General features: G+C 45.5%; 1 protein-coding gene across 3 annotated transcripts in view; it reads left to right on the forward strand.

Annotated features, from left to right (window-relative positions):
- pik3cb (phosphatidylinositol-4,5-bisphosphate 3-kinase, catalytic subunit beta) overlaps positions 1-18,416 on the forward strand; it is a 92,354-nt gene that overhangs the window by 34,907 nt on the left and 39,031 nt on the right. For 2 of the 3 annotated variants that reach the window (XM_047392050.1, XM_047392051.1), the window contains 3 exons: positions 7,046-7,241; positions 10,547-10,775; positions 11,656-11,885. In XM_047392050.1, coding sequence (XP_047248006.1) covers positions 7,083-7,241; positions 10,547-10,775; positions 11,656-11,885 — 618 coding nt within the window. In that variant the 5' untranslated portion in view covers positions 7,046-7,082. Of the gene's footprint in view, positions 1-5,346; positions 5,367-7,045; positions 7,242-10,546; positions 10,776-11,655; positions 11,886-18,416 lie in introns of those variants that run through there. The other variant, XM_047392052.1, reaches the window with a different exon arrangement.

The raw sequence follows: 18,416 nt of genomic DNA on the forward strand, positions 1-18,416 counted from the left end.
TGACATGCAGAATTTGCTTTCATCCGAAAAAAGTACTTTGCCGCTGTTTCTGGTTCAAAAGTGGCTTGACCTGGGGAATGCGGCACCTGTAGCCCATTTCCTGCACACGCCTGTGCACTGTGGCTCTGGATGTTTCTACTCCAGACTCAGTCCACTGCTTCCGCAGGTCCCCCAAGGTCTGGAATCGGCCCTTCTCCACAATCTTCCTCAGTGTCCGGTCACCTCTTCTCGTTGTGCGTTTTCTGCCACACTTTTTCCTTCCCACAGACTTCCCACTGAGGTGCCTTGATACAGCACTCTGGGAACAGCCTATTTGTTCAGAAATTTCTTTCTGTGTCTTACCCTCTTGCTTGAGGGTGTCAATAGTGGCCTTCTGGACAGCAGTCAGGTCGGCAGTCTTACCCATGATTGGGGTTTTGAGTGATAAACCATGCTGGGAGTTTTAAAGGCCTCAGGAATCTTTTGCAGGTGTTTAAAGTTAACTCGTTGATTCAGATGATTAGGTTCATAGCTCGTTTAGAGACCCTTTTAATGATATGCTAATTTTGTGAGATAGGAATTTTGGGTTTTCATGAGCTGTATGCCAAAATCATCCATATTAAGACAATAAAAGACCTGAAATATTTCAGTTAATGTGCAATGAATCTAAAATATATGAATGTTAAATTTTCATCATTACATTATGGAAAATAATGAACTTTATCACAATATGCTAATATTTTGAGAAGGACCTGTATATCTCGCTATTGCAGGAAAATAACGGTAAAGGAGGTAATTAAAAAAATATATTCTTTCACTTGTTAAAGAACTGCAACAACGAGTGGCACCTCGGTGTTAACAAGTCTCCATAAAAACCATTAAATCTCCTCACCATGCCAGCCTGTTGCCTGGGGGCAATGGAACAAAAACCCTTTACTGACCTACAGTCACAAATGTAAACATGGGGAGTTTCCTCATCTCCAGTGAGACTCTAACTGGAACCATTTGCCTTGGTCAGGGGACACTGATTCTATAAATGTATGAAGACTGAATTAAATGATGATGGCATATTGAGGCTGAGAATTGTGCCACTAATGATTTGGTTAACAACATTGAATTAAAAGCATGTAATTTCCCCCTTTATAAATAAATGTACTCTGTTTAAAAGCCGGGGTTTTTCAACATTTACTCTAAAGGCTTTCTGCTGCATTAAAAGACTAATGTATTTTCGGGCTTTTTAACACAACAAATGTGACCAGAGTTTATACGAAGGACCAGTGTTTTCCCCTGATTGCATGCCTTTGTCTAAGCTTGAAAAGATTTTTTTTTTTTAGCTTTTGGAAAATACGTCCAAACTGAATGTACTTGAACACACACGTCACATCAGTGGAAACGCTGACTAAGATGACCGCTTTGTTTATCTGCAGTTATTTACGGTTGTACAGTGGCTGTAGTGGAAAGGTGAAGAGGTCTTAGATCCTCTTTTGTCAGTCTTATTTTTAGCTAGAAGTGTCATAGGACCCTTAATCAGCAACCATAACGCCTCTCACACACACACACACACACACCATTTGTTTAGCCCCTTTCCTTGTCTCTTTTTTTCAATCACTTATGCATGAAGACACGTGGACACACTCACTCCATTGTAGTGAACCTCACAGGACTTTTACTGTCACACAGAGAGGGCTTTAGTGGGAGAGTGCTGTATAACATCACTGTTTACTGTTTAATGCATCTGTGCATGAAAGCCATCAAAACATGCCTCTCAGTTCAGAGGAAGCAAAGATTCACTTTGTCTTTATCAGCTCTGTTATTAGTGAAGTGTACACTGTATGTCAGACGTTATATGACTGGGTTGTAGATTGATTGATCAATGATTTGCGTTTTAATCTGTCCTCGTTTGCTTGTCTTGCTCTTGCATTTACTAGAGACAACAAATCATACACGACTTGTTTTTACATTTGTGCAAAGAAAATCGCAGGTTTTCTACTTGCAGAACTCTTAGAACATAAATGGCAATTATCCTCTGAATTACAGATGATCTTGAAGTTATTGAATAATCTCCTAATCTTTGGAAGTCTGCACAGAAAACAGAAGAAACACGTAACTGGAATCATATTTCTGCATCCTGAAACAGAGACGCTTATCCTGGTATGCCTGGAGGAGCTTGGTATATTCCTCCTGTATGGCCCAGGGTTGGCTTATGGTATCTCTTTCCTCTCCTTTGATTGTTGCCATATGAAACACTCTCTTCTTCCTGATCTTGCAGAAGCACTTGTTCCCCTCATGTTCCCCATGAAACCTGAAGCCGACAGCAGACCTCTGGCCGTCTGCCAGCACATCCCTCAGTAGCCCTGCTCACCTGTGCACGTACAGACAGCGAGTCAGAGGCAGGCGGTGTGAGTTGGCGACACAGCTGTAGTACCTTGCAGAAGTAGACATGCCCCTTAGACTTTGTCAAATGCTGTCAAATTACAGATTTATTTTATCGGGATTTCTATTGTGATACAACAACAGAAAGTAGTGCAAAATTGTGCCTAAGAAGAAAAAAATGTTTTCAAAACTTTTGACAAAAATCGTTTTGTATGCTGACCCCTTTAGTCTGATACCTATTAATAAAATCCAGTGCAACCTATTGTCTTTGAAAGTCAGCTAATTTGTATATAGAGTCCACCTCTGTCTAATTGATTCTCAGTATAAATCCAGCTGTTCTGCACAGGCCTCAGAGGTTTGTTCTAGGGATGCATCAATATCGAAATTCTGGGTCGATATCCCCTTTAGTACCGTGAAAAAATGACCACACCCATGACATTGCCTCTCTGCTTCAGTTCAAAAACACCCCACAATCCTACTCTGCATCACTATCACTGTAACAACAGCAACAAGATCAGTTATTAATATCAGCCCAGTTTTACCCGTTCAACCATTCCAATATGTTTTAAAAAGTGACTAACCTGGCAAATACTGAGGCTAATGCTGAAATATTCTACATCCTTAGTTTATTAGAGAACCATCTGAAATATCTAGGGCATGACTGCAAACCTATCAGCACAAACCGATAGGCCGGAAAAGGAGAGGATTATTCACGGAAGTAGCCAAGAGACCGCTGGTAACTCTGGAGGAGCTTCTTGTTTTGCACCCCACTGCTCTGGCCTGAAGAAGCCAATGTTGAAATCAAGCTAAAGACATATGGAAGAAGGTGCTCTGGTCAGATGAGAACAATGATGACATTTTCACTCTAAATGCTAAACTACTATGTATGGCAGATAAAAAAAAAAAACCCAAAAAAACACATGACCTCACCCTTAACATGTCATCCCCATGATGGAACAAGGTGGTGACAGTATGGTGCTGTGGGAATGATGTTCTTCAGCTGATGCAGCAAAGCTGGTCAGAGATGACTGAAAGATGGATGGAGCTAAATACAGGGTAGTCCTGGAAGAAAACCTTTGAGGGGTGGGAAAAGACATAAGACCGGAGCTTAGGTTTATCTTCCAGTAGGACAAAGACTATAAACATACAGGGGTTGGACAATGAAACTGAAACACCTGTCATTTTAGTGTGGGAGGTTTCATGGCTAAATTGGACCAGCCTGGTAGCCAGTCTTCATTGATTGCACATTGCACCAGTAAGAGCAGAGTGTGAAGGTTCAATTAGCAGGGTAAGAGCACAGTTTTGCTCAAAATATTGAAATGCACACAACATTATGGGTGACATACCAGAGTTCAAAAGAGGACAAATTGTTGGTGCACGTCTTGCTGGCGCATCTGTGACCAAGACAGCAAGTCTTTGTGATGTATCAAGAGCCATGGTATCCAGGGTAATGTCAGCATACCACCAAGAAGGACGAACCACATCCAACAGGATTAACTGTGGACGCAAGAGTAAGCTGTCTGAAAGGGATGTTTGGGTACTAACCCAGATTGTATCAAAAAAACATAAAACCACGGCTGCCCAAATCACGGCAGAGTTAAATGTGCACCTCAACTCTCCTGTTTCCACCAGAACTGTCCGTCGGGAGCTCCACAGGGTCAATATACACAGCCGGGCTGCTATAGCCAAACCTTTGGTCACTCATGCCAATGCCAAACGTCGGTTTCAATGGTGCAAGGAGCGCAAATCTTGGGCTGTGGACATTGTGAAACATGTATGGTTCTCTGATGAGTCCACCTTTACGGTTTTCCCCACATCCGGGAGAGTTACGGTGTGGAGAAGCCCCAAAGAAGCGTACCACCCAGACTGTTGCATACCCAGAGTGAAGCATGGGGGTAGATCAGGTGTTTCAGTTTCATTGTCCAACCCCTGTAGAGCCAAAGCTGCAAGTTTAGATCAAAGCTTATTCATATGCTATAATGACATATTAAAACTCCAGAAAGCATTCAGTTTATATCTAATCAGAATGAGCTGGAGCTGTTTTGCAAAGAATGGGCAGAAATGCCCTCAGCTGTAACTGCAGAGAAAGGGCTAAATGTAAACGCACAGCAGACCTTTCAGATCTCTCTTCATTTTATTATGAAAACTGTCTATCACTTTTCCTCCTCTTCACAATTATCCAGTCCTTTTGTGTTGATCCATCACTTAAACCATGTCACATTTTGTCACATTACAGTTTATTGGGATTTTAAGGGGAATTGAGGCTTTTGCAGGGCTTGTGATCTACTTCGAAAGCATCACTGTAATTACTGAGAGCCACTTACATGTGCAGATGTGTCGGCCCACATTTTGGCTCATCCTTCTCTGACAAACACACGTCTGTCACAAGTTTAGCACAGACATGGTGTCAGGTTACCGGTCAGGTTTGTAACTGTGCACCTTTTGTGATAAGTTGGCTGGTGTCTGGCTTGCTGGGTTTGAATAGCTGACTGTGTTGTGTACGTCCCAACGAGCTTTGTAGTTGCAGAAGGATTCCTGTGTTGAGTGTGACTTCTTTCAAAGGTTACATTTGTGTCCTCTCTTATTGCATGCTTAAACTGCTAAGCCTTTTTTAAGTGGGATGTCTTGACAACAATCTACTGTTTGAACAGCGCTCACTAACTCGCAGCATTGTTTCCATTTGCATGGTTGATGATGGTAAGTGCCCCAGATTGTAGCTTCAAATGCACCACAGACATCACAGCATTCTGTAGCTCATCTGCTGCTTGCTTGAGCACTTAACTCAGAGGGAGAAAAGCCCATTAGAGGCAATCAGAGCTATCATTTCCTAATGGGCAGATGGAGCTAAAATGGAGATGGACCTATGGACCAGTGGATGAGTTGATATGGAGGCCAGCTTGAGAATGAGGCCATGACTTCAGGTGGAAGTGGTGTGATTCAAACCAGGCTGTGGGCTGAATGTCATTGCTGCTCTACACAGTTGATGTGCTATGTGGATGTTGTCTTGTCCACAGGTGAGAATTGTGGTTTTAATTTGCTAGTTTTCCATTGTTGTTTTTGTAAAATGTAACAGTTGAGGATCCAAGAAAGGATTTATTGTGTTCTATACAGAAGACTCTGATGGAGATCTGACGTTTTGTTACTTCACGACAGGCTGTCTCAGTGACTGTTTTTGTTTTTTAAAGACGTATAAAGACGCTGTGTGTTCAGTATCCTCACCCTGCCGTGCTTTTGATAACTACCTTGGCGGCAGCCCATATGTAGGCATGCGTTTTAAGAAAGAGTGCCCTTTTCACGTGTGCGGTGGCCTTCTAATAACTCTTAAGTGTTTTCACTGTGTGTTTGTGTGTGTTTTCTGTTCAGAGCAGTAGATTGTCAGATGAGGACAAAGGCAGGCTGAACTTTTGGTTGTTTGCTTAGTGAGCATTCCTCTAAGCACTGGACCTGATCCAGATGAAATCCAACCGCTTACTGCTGGACTCAGCACAGGGCTGCCCTCACAGGGACACAGCGGCACCATTTGTGCCCTTTCAGCTTCTTGTTAATGAATGTGTGAAGTCCAAAACAACACTGACTGCTGGGTTTGTTTCTTTTTTCTGTCCAGTTTAAATGTTGCATCTTGTCTGGATTATCACTGAGTGTGGTACTTGCCCTGTTATTATTTTTCACAAAAAACCTCCTGCTCAGTAAGATAAAGGGCATCTGTGAACACCAATCTTCAATTGTTGCGCAGATATGATTTAAGTCTGGACTTTCATGGCCCATGTTTACCACATAAAAATGCTCTAAGTTCATGTTTGGGGTCATTGTGCTGCTGGCAGGTGGACTCCTACCTCACTCTCAGGTCTTCATCTTTCAGGATTGTCCCATATTTAGTTTGATCCAGCTTTTGTCCCTGCTGGGGGAAAAAAAACATACCCACAACATGATGCTGCCAAAACCATGTTTCTCTGTGTGTGCATAATAGATATTCAGTGTTAGTTTTAAGGCACACATGACACTTTTGCAGGTAAATCTAAAATTTTTATTTTGGGCTCATTTGACCAGAGCCACCTTACTGTTTTTCATCAACAGAGCTTACGCCAAACTTGTAAACAGGACATCTTGTAGCTTGCTTTAACCAATGGCTTTGTTCTCTCTGCTCTTCCATAAACATAGAAGCTGTCCTGTCAACAAATTCCCTACTTGACCTGTGGATCCCTCCAGCTCTTCTAGAGTTCCCACGGTCCTCTTGGTTGCTTTCTTTGCCCCTCTCCTGATAGTTTAGGTGGATGACCATGTGCTTATAGGTTTGCAGTTGTGCCATACTCTTTCCATTTTCAGATGATTGATTGGACAGAGCTCTGAGATGTTCAAAGCTTGAGATATTGTTTAATAACCTATTCCTGCTTCAAACCTCTCAACTCCGCCTCTGACCTTTCTGCTGTGTTCCTGTTTCTGTTTCCTATTAAGGTGACCTGTGAAGGAAAATGGTTACACTGGGTTTTATTTTGAGGCATCAGAGTAAATGGGGCAAAAAAATTACTTATCACCTATTAAAATCACTGAAAATATTGTCCCAAATAAGAGATGATGGATCCTAAACAAAAACGCAAAAAAAAAAGTGCAGCTGTCTATATTTTCCGTTTTCAGTCCGCTCAAGAAAACCAACACTTGTTTTTTTTTTGTTTTTTTTTCTTCTTTGTTCCTCCAGGTCCTTATGGTTGAGGTGGTCCTAGGTGCCCCTTGCCATGCCTCCTGCCATGACAGACCTCTTGGACATTTGGGCGGCCCACTCGCCCCTGGCCGGACACGCACCGGACCAGATCACCGTGGACTTTCTGCTGCCCACCGGCATCTACATCCAGATGGATGTTCCCCGCGAGGCCACAATTCAACATATCAAACTGGTGAGTGGCGCTGGGATAGCGACAGCATGAGTTTAAGCCAGAAAGGGCAATTTCTGAGAATGTGTCGCTGTTGCACCTAAAACTATAGGTTCCGTTAAGCTTTTCTTTCATTCAAAGCCCATCTATGTCAAAAGCTGAAACAAAGGTTGGTGTCCACACAAAGTTAAAATCAGACAGCAGGTCAGTTAGTCAGACATGATCCAATACTTGTTGTCATTGTAATAATTGCTGTGATCTGCTTGGGGTTTTTTGTTTTTCCCGTCAGCGTTTTTACTCCGAGTGTAGGTATTCGGGAGCTTTAAAGAGACTTACAGTGACCGATGTGTCATCTGATAACAGTAATGAATTATATTCTCCCTCCTTAAACAGGACTACATAACAGAATGTATTCATAATGCAAAACTCATTAGATCCATGTCAGCATCAAATTCTGTTCTGCATTACTTAAGAATCTGTTAGCATTAGTAGTTGAAAAGTTTGCACTGAACACAAAGATTATCCTACTAAACCTAGAAGCAGCTCTGTTTTATTAAGCATTTGTCGGTGCTGCTTAATGTTTTCCCGTGCTTGTGTGGCCAACATGAAGGAAAAGTCATAAAAAGATGTCTGATGACAAAGTAGCATCAGATCATTCTCTGAAATGGATATGTGGTGAGGCATCGAAAAGATTGGCCAGAGGCTGGAATACTTGTTTGATAATTGATAAAATGATCAAAGTGTTTCTGTCTGCAGAGGTCAGGTGAGCAGGATTATACTTGACTGAGCATTCATTATTTGCATTCACGAATGTTAGAGTAGGTCAGATTTCCTGGAAGGCACGCCCTTATGTTAAATCTGAACTGTATTAGCTCTTTTAGGGAGGCTGATTTGTGCTGGTTCTTCATCCAGACATGCCCGTTACCACAGCCCATAATCATGTTTTGGAGGCATACGCTCATGAATCATGTCAACGCTGGTCTGATTGAGTCACCCAATTAGCTGAATTTTCACTCACATTTTTCCTGAAGTACTTATTTCTCTTGATCCTCAGATAATAACAGGTCCGATCAGAAGGGGTTTGACATTTTCATCCTGGCAGGTGCAAAATTTAGTCAAACATGATATTTTCTATTTTTCTTTTTTACTCAGCCATTATAGACAATGACATAAGGATTGTTCCTGAACATCCTAACCAGGGGGACGGTCAGATAGTTGAAGCCCAGACTCTGTTTCCTACTTCAAACAGAAAATGATCCCAAACACTCATCAAGCAGCTTAAAATCAGGCTGTTAGATTTGCCCTCCCCTCAACCCTTTTAAAAATCAGTGGTCTATGCTTATTGAATTAGCGAAAAATCACAATAAATTCAAACCTGTGCCTCCAGTTCTAGCAATTAAAAGTCATTGAAGTTGTTTGTTCATTCATCTTGGTGAAAGACATACAGGTCCTTCTCAAAATATTAGCACATTGTGATAAAGTTCATTATTTTCCATAATGTAATGATGAAAATTTAACATTCATATATTTTAGATTCATTGCACACTAACTGAAATATTTCAGGTCTTTTATTGTCTTAATACGGATGATTTTGGCATACAGCTCATGAAAACCCAAAATTCCTATCTCACAAAATTAGCATATCATTAAAAGGGTCTCTAAACGAGCTATGAACCTAATCATCTGAATCAACGAGTTAACTCTAAACACCTGCAAAAGATTCCTGAGGCCTTTAAAACTCCCAGCCTGGTTCATCACTCAAAACCCCAATCATGGGTAAGACTGCCGACCTGACTGCTGTCCAGAAGGCCACTATTGACACCCTCAAGCAAGAGGGTAAGACACAAAAAGACATTTCTGAACGAATAGGCTGTTCCCAGAGTGCTGTATCAAGGCACCTCAGTGGGAAGTCTGTGGGAAGGAAAAAGTGTGGCAGAAAACGCTGCACAACGAGAAGAGGTGACCGGACCCTGAGGAAGATTGTGGAGAAGGGCCGATTCCAGACCTTGGGGGACCTGCGGAAGCAGTGGACTGAGTCTGGAGTAGAGACATCCAGAGCCACCGTGCACCGGTGTGTGCAGGAAATGGGCTACAGGTGCCGCATTCCCCAGGTCAAGCCACTTTTGAACCAGAAACAGCGGCAGAAGCGCCTGACCTGGGCTACAGAGAAGCAGCACTGGACTGTTGCTCAGTGGTCCAAAGTACTTTTTTCGGATGAAAGCAAATTCTGCATGTCATTCGGAAATCAAGGTGCCAGAGTCTGGAGGAAGACTGGGGAGAAGGAAATGCCAAAATGCCAAAAGTCCAGTGTCAAGTACCCACAGTCAGTGATGGTCTGGGGTGCCGTGTCAGCTGCTGGTGTTGGTCCACTGTGTTTTATCAAGGGCAGGGTCAATGCAGCTAGCTATCAGGAGATTTTGGAGCACTTCATGCTTCCATCTGCTGAAAAGCTTTATGGAGATGAAGATTTCATTTTTCAGCACGACCTGGCACCTGCTCACAGTGCCAAAACCACTGGTAAATGGTTTACTGACCATAGTATCACTGTGCTCAATTGGCCTGCCAACTCTCCTGACCTGAACCCCATAGAGAATCTGTGGGATATTGTGAAGAGAACGTTGAGAGACTCAAGACCCAACACTCTGGATGAGCTCAAGGCCGCTATCGAAGCATCCTGGGCCTCCATAAGACCTCAGCAGTGTCACAGGCTGATTGCCTCCATGCCACGCCGCATTGAAGCAGTCATTTCTGCCAAAGGATTCCCGACCAAGTATTGAGTGCATAACTGTACATGATTATTTGAAGGTTGACGTTTTTTGTATTAAAAACACTTTTCTTTTTTTGGTCGGATGAAATATGCTAATTTTGTGAGAGGAATTTTGGGTTTTCATGAGCTGTATGCCAAAATCATCCGTATTAAGACAATAAAAGACCTGAAATATTTCAGTTAGTGTGCAATGAATCTAAAATATATGAATGTTAAATTTTCATCATTACATTAAGGAAAATAATGAACTTTATCACAATATGCTAATATTTTGAGAAGGACCTGTACTTCCCATGAGTCTTCAAAAGCCCCAAATAATTGTCTTTCAAGCTCATGACTGTGCATGTGCAAGTATTTAAATCTTGTTGTAGTTCAGTGATGGCTCCCATTTGACCAAAACCAATTAATGTTCTTTTCTAAGTGAACACCAACCTACCAACTAACCTAGTTTATACCAGACTTTCATTTCTTAACTCTGATCTCTCTAGTTAGTGTTGTTTGGTGCTTTAAGCGGTTTTGTTGTGTTTTAAAGCTCCTGCTGTGTCTTTCTGCTCTTTTTCAGCTCTTATGGAAGCAGGCTCAGAACTTCCCACTGTTCCCCTCCCTTGGAGAAATGGAGAGCCACATGTTCGAATGTGTCAACCAGGCAGCTGTGCACGAAGAGCTGGAAGATGAAACCCGTCGGCTGTGTGACGTTCGTCCCTTTCTGCCGGTCCTGAAGCTGGTGACTCGCAACTGTGGGCGGGCCGAGCGCCTGCTGGACTCCAAGATAGGTGTACTCATTGGAAAAGGTAAGACTACACGTGACTGTTTTCCTGCACAAAGTAGGTCTCAGCCCAGCAAATCTGGCCCTAAGCTTATGCTTAGTGTCTTCTCATCAGTGGCCCAGGTGGATATAGGGAAGACATGATAGTTGACAGGATGAACGTCTTTCTTAATTATGATTGATCTGTATTTGAGGTTATCCATTTTAGAGACAGGAATTCATTACTTCAGAGTAAAAGCTATGAAGGTCAAAATCAAACGCTCTACAGAATGTTTACCTATATATGAGAGAGAAAAGATTTCTCCTTGGAAACTTGGAGTCCTTCATTTATTTAGGCTCATTTTCTTCACTTGCAAATATGAGTCATGGAGGCCTTCTAACCTAATGCAAACACAATTGTACCCTAAAGATATAACCATGGAGAACAAACATATTCACAAGAAAAGAGAGAGAAGGAGCTCTGAGTCTAATAGATGGAGACTTGAGACGATATTGATAGGTCTGCTTTCTTGGCTTCACTGTGGTCTGACATGATCTTTTAAAGCCTTTTGTTGAAGTAAAGTGGAACGCCACAGGCATGTGTGGATAGCCATTCATCCTGCAGAGCACACCAGCACACACTCACATGACCCACTGTGTTTTTCCCCTCATCAGTACAGTTACACAGCTGCTCTACACTTTAACAGCTAATGTTGACCAGAGATCTTTTCTGAATGCTGAGGGTCTTAAAATGCTGACAGGTTGTAAATTACAGTTTGTTCTTTTGAAGGGAGCATAGTGCCTTGACCTTTTAGTTTTTTAGCAGAAATGAGAGAAGTTGGGTAAGGACCGGATGATCAGCTAATCTGATCATTTTGAGCTTTGTTTAAATATAGTTGTCTTTGTCTTTTCCTCTTCACCTTAAGGTCTCCATGAACTGGATGCCATTAATGACCAGGAGGTGAAGGACTTCCGCAGTAAGATGTTTCGTCTCAGTGAAGAGAGGATGCAGCGGGTGCAAATGATGACGTGCATGGAGTGGCTGCAGGCATGCTTCTCCCCGCAGCTGGAGCCTGCAGCTTTAACAACTATCACAGATGGCCTCAACGACCGGCCAGCTGACCTTAAAGTCTTCATCCACTTTGACCAGTCTCAGGTGAGGATCTAATGCTACACTGTTGGGAAAGTCTAAGATGTAGGAGATGCAGTGCCTTGCAAAAGTATTCATTGTGTGAATGCTGAAGGGCATTCACACTATAGAGATCCTGTTTCTCTTTATTATTATGTATATCTAACACTTTTTTTGGCACCCATCTCCTCCTTCATTCTTTGTGCTATTTCAGCCATTCAACTTTTAAAATGTTCAGCTCATTTAGGACATTACGGCTATGACTTTCGGTATTAATACTTTTTATACTTTTTAAAATATTCAGCTTTTTGTGCCAATTTTTGGCCCATTGAAATGAATGGAAAATCTTAAAAAGTCCGCAAAATTCAGCTAAAACTTTGTGCTCTTTAACAGGTTACTACTTCTGCATACTTTCAGCTAGAAACACCATTCAACTTTTCAAATGTTCACAAGACATTAAGCTATCTTCAGATGATTAAGCTTTTTGATATCTATTACGGTTCTTCTACAATTGCGATTCAAATTTTAGGCAAGATTTTTGACGTTTTTGATTTTATAATGTAATCCTATGGCGGAATTCGTCAGTTGGTAGAGTGTATGCTCTAGGTTGTTGAATAACCTGAGAAAGTACGAACAAACTCTCCTCGCTTGCTCAATTCTCACTCTACTGGCACAAATTAGGTATCAAAATGTAGGATGCTCTTTTGCGATTCAGAAAATGTCACCCTCATTAATGTAGGACCAACAGATTTCACGCAACACGTCCGGGAGCAACGCAAAATCAACACACCCTGAATGGAAAACCTATAGGAATTTCAGAAAAAATCAGAGCAAAAAATCTTTAAACTCACATGTTTTCGAATCGCCGCCTCTCCTAAACCGTTCAAGTTAGAGACATGAGCTTTGCACCAATTAATCTTCAGACCTTGCTGGCGCTCACAGTGAAGGAATTTATTTGATACCTTTTATCGTTTTGTCATAAAAAAGGTTTGTTTAGGAGTACCAAATCTGTCCTTCTCAAAATCGCTTGAAATTAACAAATTTCAAAATTATCCACTTTTTTACACTGTCACATCTCTTACACGGATTTATGTAGACACATAAAAATCTCCAGGATTGTTCACCGATCCCTGCTGATACCTACGGTCCAAAAATAATTTGGATACTTTTTATCATTTCCTCGTGAAGTAGGTTTGTTTGACATTGAAAAATTCACCTTCACTCAGGTTAAAAATGGTCAAAATTATCCGCTTTTTCACAGAGTCACACCTCCCAGACACATTTTTGTAGAAAATTGAGAAGCTCCATGATTGTTCACCAGGGCCTGCTGATTAATACAGTGCATGGATCAAATTGATAGCGCTTATAGTTCTATTTCGTATAGGCTCTATTACAAGAAGAACCATGGCTAACGTCGGCTTGCAACACAGGCTACATCATGTCCTACGACCTGCATGCCATCTGCGAGGGCTGCCTCGGTCCGGATCATGCAAACCTGGCCTTGACCCCGCGGTCCACCTGCCCTTCCTGCAGGTGTCTGCTTCAGGAGGAGAAGCAGCGGCGTCTAGCCATTTCTCCCCGCTAGAAGGGGAATTCCCCGTAGCGGACCAATGCTCCCTCCAGGAGGCATTGGGCATTTTTGGCGGGAATCGGACGATTCCTCCCCAGAGACAGCGACTGATGTCTCCACTCCCTTCCTCCGGACGGAGGATGCGGATACTAAAGCAGTCCAGGCTCAGGGCCTCCCGATGTCGGCGACAACGCCCTTTCCGGCAATAGGCGCACGTGTTAGGGCGCTGCCGGACATCATCGCCAAAGTTGCTGAGGCTAAAGGTGTCCCTGTTCCCGCGCCTCTAGCCCAGCTGCCGACGGATGACCTGGCGGGAAAATTCGCCCCAGCTCATTCGACTCGCCGAGATCCGGTTTGGCCCCGTTTTCCGGCGGTAAAGACTTACCTGTCGGGAGCGGCGGCTGAGCCGCTACAGCGGAAGGCACTGGTCTCCACCTTCACACCCATCACGAGGGTGGAGGCACTGACGGATCAGGGGTTTCCCCCAGTTCCCGCTCTAGAGCCCAGTCTGTCGGCGGTTTTTGGGGTTAGGTCGGCCCGGCGCGTCAGACGACGGCCTGTGCCCCCCTCCTCCAGCGATCAGATCATGGCCAGGCTGACTGATCGCTCTCACCAGTGTGCCGCTCAGGTCGCTGCAGCGACCAACAACACCGCCTACGCCATCTCTAAGAGGGCTCGGGAGATGGAGCTGCCTCCGGAGGATGTGGAGGAATTTTGCAACCTAGCAGACACCATCCTCAACCCCTGTGCAGCGTCGGCTGTGTGCTCCTCCCGCATCGCTGCCTGGCAGACTTTGCTGCAGCGACAGATGTGGCTTCAGCTCTCTTCCTCCATCCCTGAGGATTTTAAGAAGGAGTTACTGGAGGGACTGATCAGTCTGGACGGACTGTTCGGTCCTCATTTCCAGTCCTTGCTGAGCCAGATGCAAACCTCTCAAGAGGAACTTGAGCGGGTCAGGAGACATGGCTTCCGGTCGTCCCACACCACCGGCCGCTGGCAGGACCGCCGTGATCAGCGTCAGCAGCAGAGACGCTCCACGGCCGCTGCCGCAGCTCCCCAAGTTCCTCCGCCCACTGCTCTGTCTACTTGGCCGCAGCAGCAGCGCAGAGGTCGGCAGTTGGCGTGCGCCTGGTCCAACCCTCCGCAGGAGCCACGGCGGAGATTTAAAAAATGACTGGTGGGGGGGGGGGTGTGTGTAAAATTGTTGATGGTTTTGAAATAAAACACATAAATTTCTCTAAGAGCAATTTTCCGTTTTATTCCAGCTCAGCCAGATCGTACGATCTCGCTGTGTTTCTCACACACATCCCCCACTCCTAATGAGACGGCCCCTTTTAAACCGCCGTTTAAGAGGCCCCACGATCTCACAGTTTCTAAGCATGACTCCACGAGAGCATACTATGCTGCTCCGGTAGAGCTCCGCTCGCTGCCTTCTCCCTCCTGTCCTCCCCAACTGTCAGCGAGTGAGATCACAGAGGATGCACAACCGCAGCTCCCTACGAAGCGGCGCATCAGTGATGCCCCCGCTCAACACCGAGCTGCGAGCCTGGGTGAATATTCCCCTGGTGAGGCTGGTTTACAGCCCTTTCGATCCGAGCCCCCCATGGGTTACCTCCGATCAGAATTCGAGTCGGGTAACGGCGGAAGGGGCTTTAGCCTGGCTCGTATTCATGAGCACCACGGCACCACAGATAAATCCGCGGCCGCTTTCAGAGCATCACTCAGAGTGGCGCCGCGTATGTTACCTGGACAGGTGGATGGACAGACTGATCAGCAGAGGTTACACGCTGCAGTTCCTGTCTCCGCCCCCACCGTTCAGAGGGATTTTGGAGACAGTCCTGTCCTCCCCGGAGCAGAGCTCCATTCTCATGTCAGAACTGCAGGAACTCCTGATAAAAAACGTCATTTCCAGGGTTCCTCGCGTAGAGGAAACACGGGGTTTTATTCCCGGTATTTTCTGGTTCCCAAGAAAACCGGAGGAATGAGACCGATTCTCGATCTGTCCCTGTTCAACAAAGCGATCATGGAGAGACGTTTCCACATGCTGACAGTCAGACAGGTGATGGAAAACGTTCACCAGAACGACTGGTTCACCTCCATAGATCTGAAGGATGCTTATTTTCACATCCCCATCATCCCGAAACAACGCAAATATCTGCGTTTCGCTTATCAGGGGATCTCATATCAATACAACCGCCTGCCGTTCGGTTACTCTCTCGCCCCACGCACGTTCTCCAAATGTGTGGAGACGGCGTTGGAGCCGCTGCGCTCGGCAGGGATGAGAATCCTCTTTTATCTGGACGACCTGCTTTTGCTGGCTCGGTCCAGAGAGGAGGCAGCGGTACAGACAAAGAAGCTGGCCGCACATCTGACAGTTCTGGGGTTTTCAATAAACTGGAAAAAAAGTTCTGTTTTCCCATCCCGGATGATCGTTTATCACAATGAGAGCCCGGCTCTCTCAACCGAGAACAGACGCGCTGTCAGCGCTTCTTCTCCGTGTCAAACCTCACAGCGTAGTGACAGCTCTGTCACTTATGCGATTACTGGGAATGATGTCAGCGGCTCACGTGGTTGTTCCGCTGGGTCTGCTTCATATGAGACGTCTTCAGAGATGGTTCGTCCGCCTGCGCATAGATCCTGTACGTCAGAAGAGGCGGATGATCTCAGTCCCTCCTTCAGTGGGACCCGACCTGGCCCACTGGGGAAATCCCCGCATCCTGTCAGAGGGAGTTCCCCTCAGCAGACCAGCGTCACACGTCTCAGTGTTCACAGACGCATCCCTATCAGGATGGGGAGGAACGTGTCAGTCTTAGGCGGTGGGAGCACAGTGGCCAGACCACATGTCTCTCCACATAAACGTGCTGGAGCTTCTCACAGTGTGGAAGGTGACACAGCATTTTGCTCCTCTGCTGCGGGATCAGCATGTTCTGATCCACACAGACAACAGAGTGGCAGCAGCCTACATAAATCGCCAAGGAGGTGTGCGCTCGGCTCAGCTGTTAAACATTTCCAGGCGGCTGCTGTGCTGGGCGCGCATGAACCTGCTCTCCATCAGAGCAGTGTACATCCCCGGCGTCCTGAACAGAGGAGCGGACATCATGTCCAGAGGTGGTCCTCGTCCCAGGGACTGGAGTCTCCACCCCGAGCTGATTGTTCAGATCTGGAGCAGATTTGGGAAAGCAGCAGTGGATATTTTCGCCACACGGGAGAACGCACAATGCCAGTTGTGGTTCTCACTGAGCCCACGGGAGGATCCACCGTTAGGAGTGGACGCCTTTGCTCACAGCCCGTGGCCGAAAACGCTCCTTTATGCCTTTCCACCAGTTCCGCTGATCCCGCGGCTCCTGGACCGAATCCGAGAGGAACAGCTCTCAGTGATTCTCGTAGCCCCTAGCGCAGAAGCGCGCCATGGTTTCCGAGCCTGCAGCAGCTGGTGTCAGGTCGTCCGTGGCAGCTGCCGTGGAGAGAGGATGCACTCCTCCAGGCGGGAGGGGCGATCAGGTGCGTCCCAGAGTTAGGTCAACATCTCTGGGTCTGGCCGCTAAACGGGAGTGCTTAGAAAGGCTGGGTCTCCCGCACGATGTGGTGCGCACGATTCAGGGTGCACGAGCCGCCTCTACCACAGCGTCATACGCATCAAAGTGGGCAGCTTTTCAGCGCTGGTGCGCAGAGAAAGGCGTGGGACCTTGTTCATGTCCATTAGGCTGCGTGCTGTCATTCCTCCAGCAGCTGATGAACAGGAATTTAGCTTTCAGCACCATTAAAACTTATGCTGCAGCTATTTCTTCCTGTCATGAAGGGTTTAGTGACAGAACGGTCTTTAATCACCCGCTGATTAAGCGTTTTCTGCGGGGTGTACGTAGACACAGACCCGTGTCACGCCCCCTAGTCCCTCAATGGGATTTAGCGCTCGTCCTGCGCGCACTGGTTAAAGCCCCATTTGAGCCCTTAGATCAGGCTCCACTAAAACTTCTGTCTTTTTAAACGGCCCTGCTGTTAGCTCTGACATCTGCAAAGAGAGTGAGCGATTTATCTGCTCTCTCTGTCGCTCCTTCATGTCTCCGAATACGAGCCGACGGCAGCTCAGCTGTGCTGCGTCCTAACCCTGCTTTTACACCTAAAAGCATCACGAGTTCGTTCAGATCGAGACTGATAACTCTGGATGGTTTTTATCCTCCTCCTCATAACTCTGAAGAGGAGGCCACCTCTCATCTCCCCTGTCCCGTGCGCGCGCTTTCATGTTACATGGCGCGCACGGCTGCACTGCGCCGCTCCCAGCATCTGTTCGTGCATTACAGAGAAAACTCTGCAGGACGTCCTCTATCTGTCCAGCGCCTCTCACATTGGCTGTGTGAGGCTATTTCACAGGCTTATATATCCTCTGGATTGGATCCTCCACAGAATCTCAGAGCTCATTCAATCAGGGGGATTTCATCCTCCACGGCTCTGCATGGAGGAATGACAGTGGAGGACATCTGCACAGCAGGCTCATGGTCATCTCCATGCTCATTTATTCGTTTCTACCTGCGAGATGTGTCAGGTTTCTCCATGACTCATTCGGTTCTCAGGGTTCTGACAGAATGACTATTATTTTGTTGAATTTATTATTGAGTCACCCTTCCTGCATGCAGACACAGGGTGTCGTAATATTATTATCAGCCACTGATCGTGACTTATGATGTTATTGTCACTGCGGATGTATTTCATTAAGCCTCCATGTGAACAGAGGTTATTCTCCTCTGCTGTGTTGTCTGTGGCATACGAGGTTGTTCTGCCGCATCATTACGCATGATCCAGCTGCCGATCTGTCTCCACGTTTCCTCATGGAGATTTTTGACCTGTTCTGCTCATCGTTACACTGTTACAGTTCGTAACCTTCGTTTTCCTATTACAGCAGCAGGTCTGTTATCTCAGCCTTTTTTCCCTGACCAGATATTTTCTCTGTTCATTGTGATGCGCAAGACGCTTGGAGTGCGTCATGACGCATT

Source organism: Girardinichthys multiradiatus, chromosome 18 (assembly GCF_021462225.1).
Source record: "Girardinichthys multiradiatus isolate DD_20200921_A chromosome 18, DD_fGirMul_XY1, whole genome shotgun sequence".
NCBI lineage: Eukaryota > Metazoa > Chordata > Actinopteri > Cyprinodontiformes > Goodeidae > Girardinichthys > Girardinichthys multiradiatus.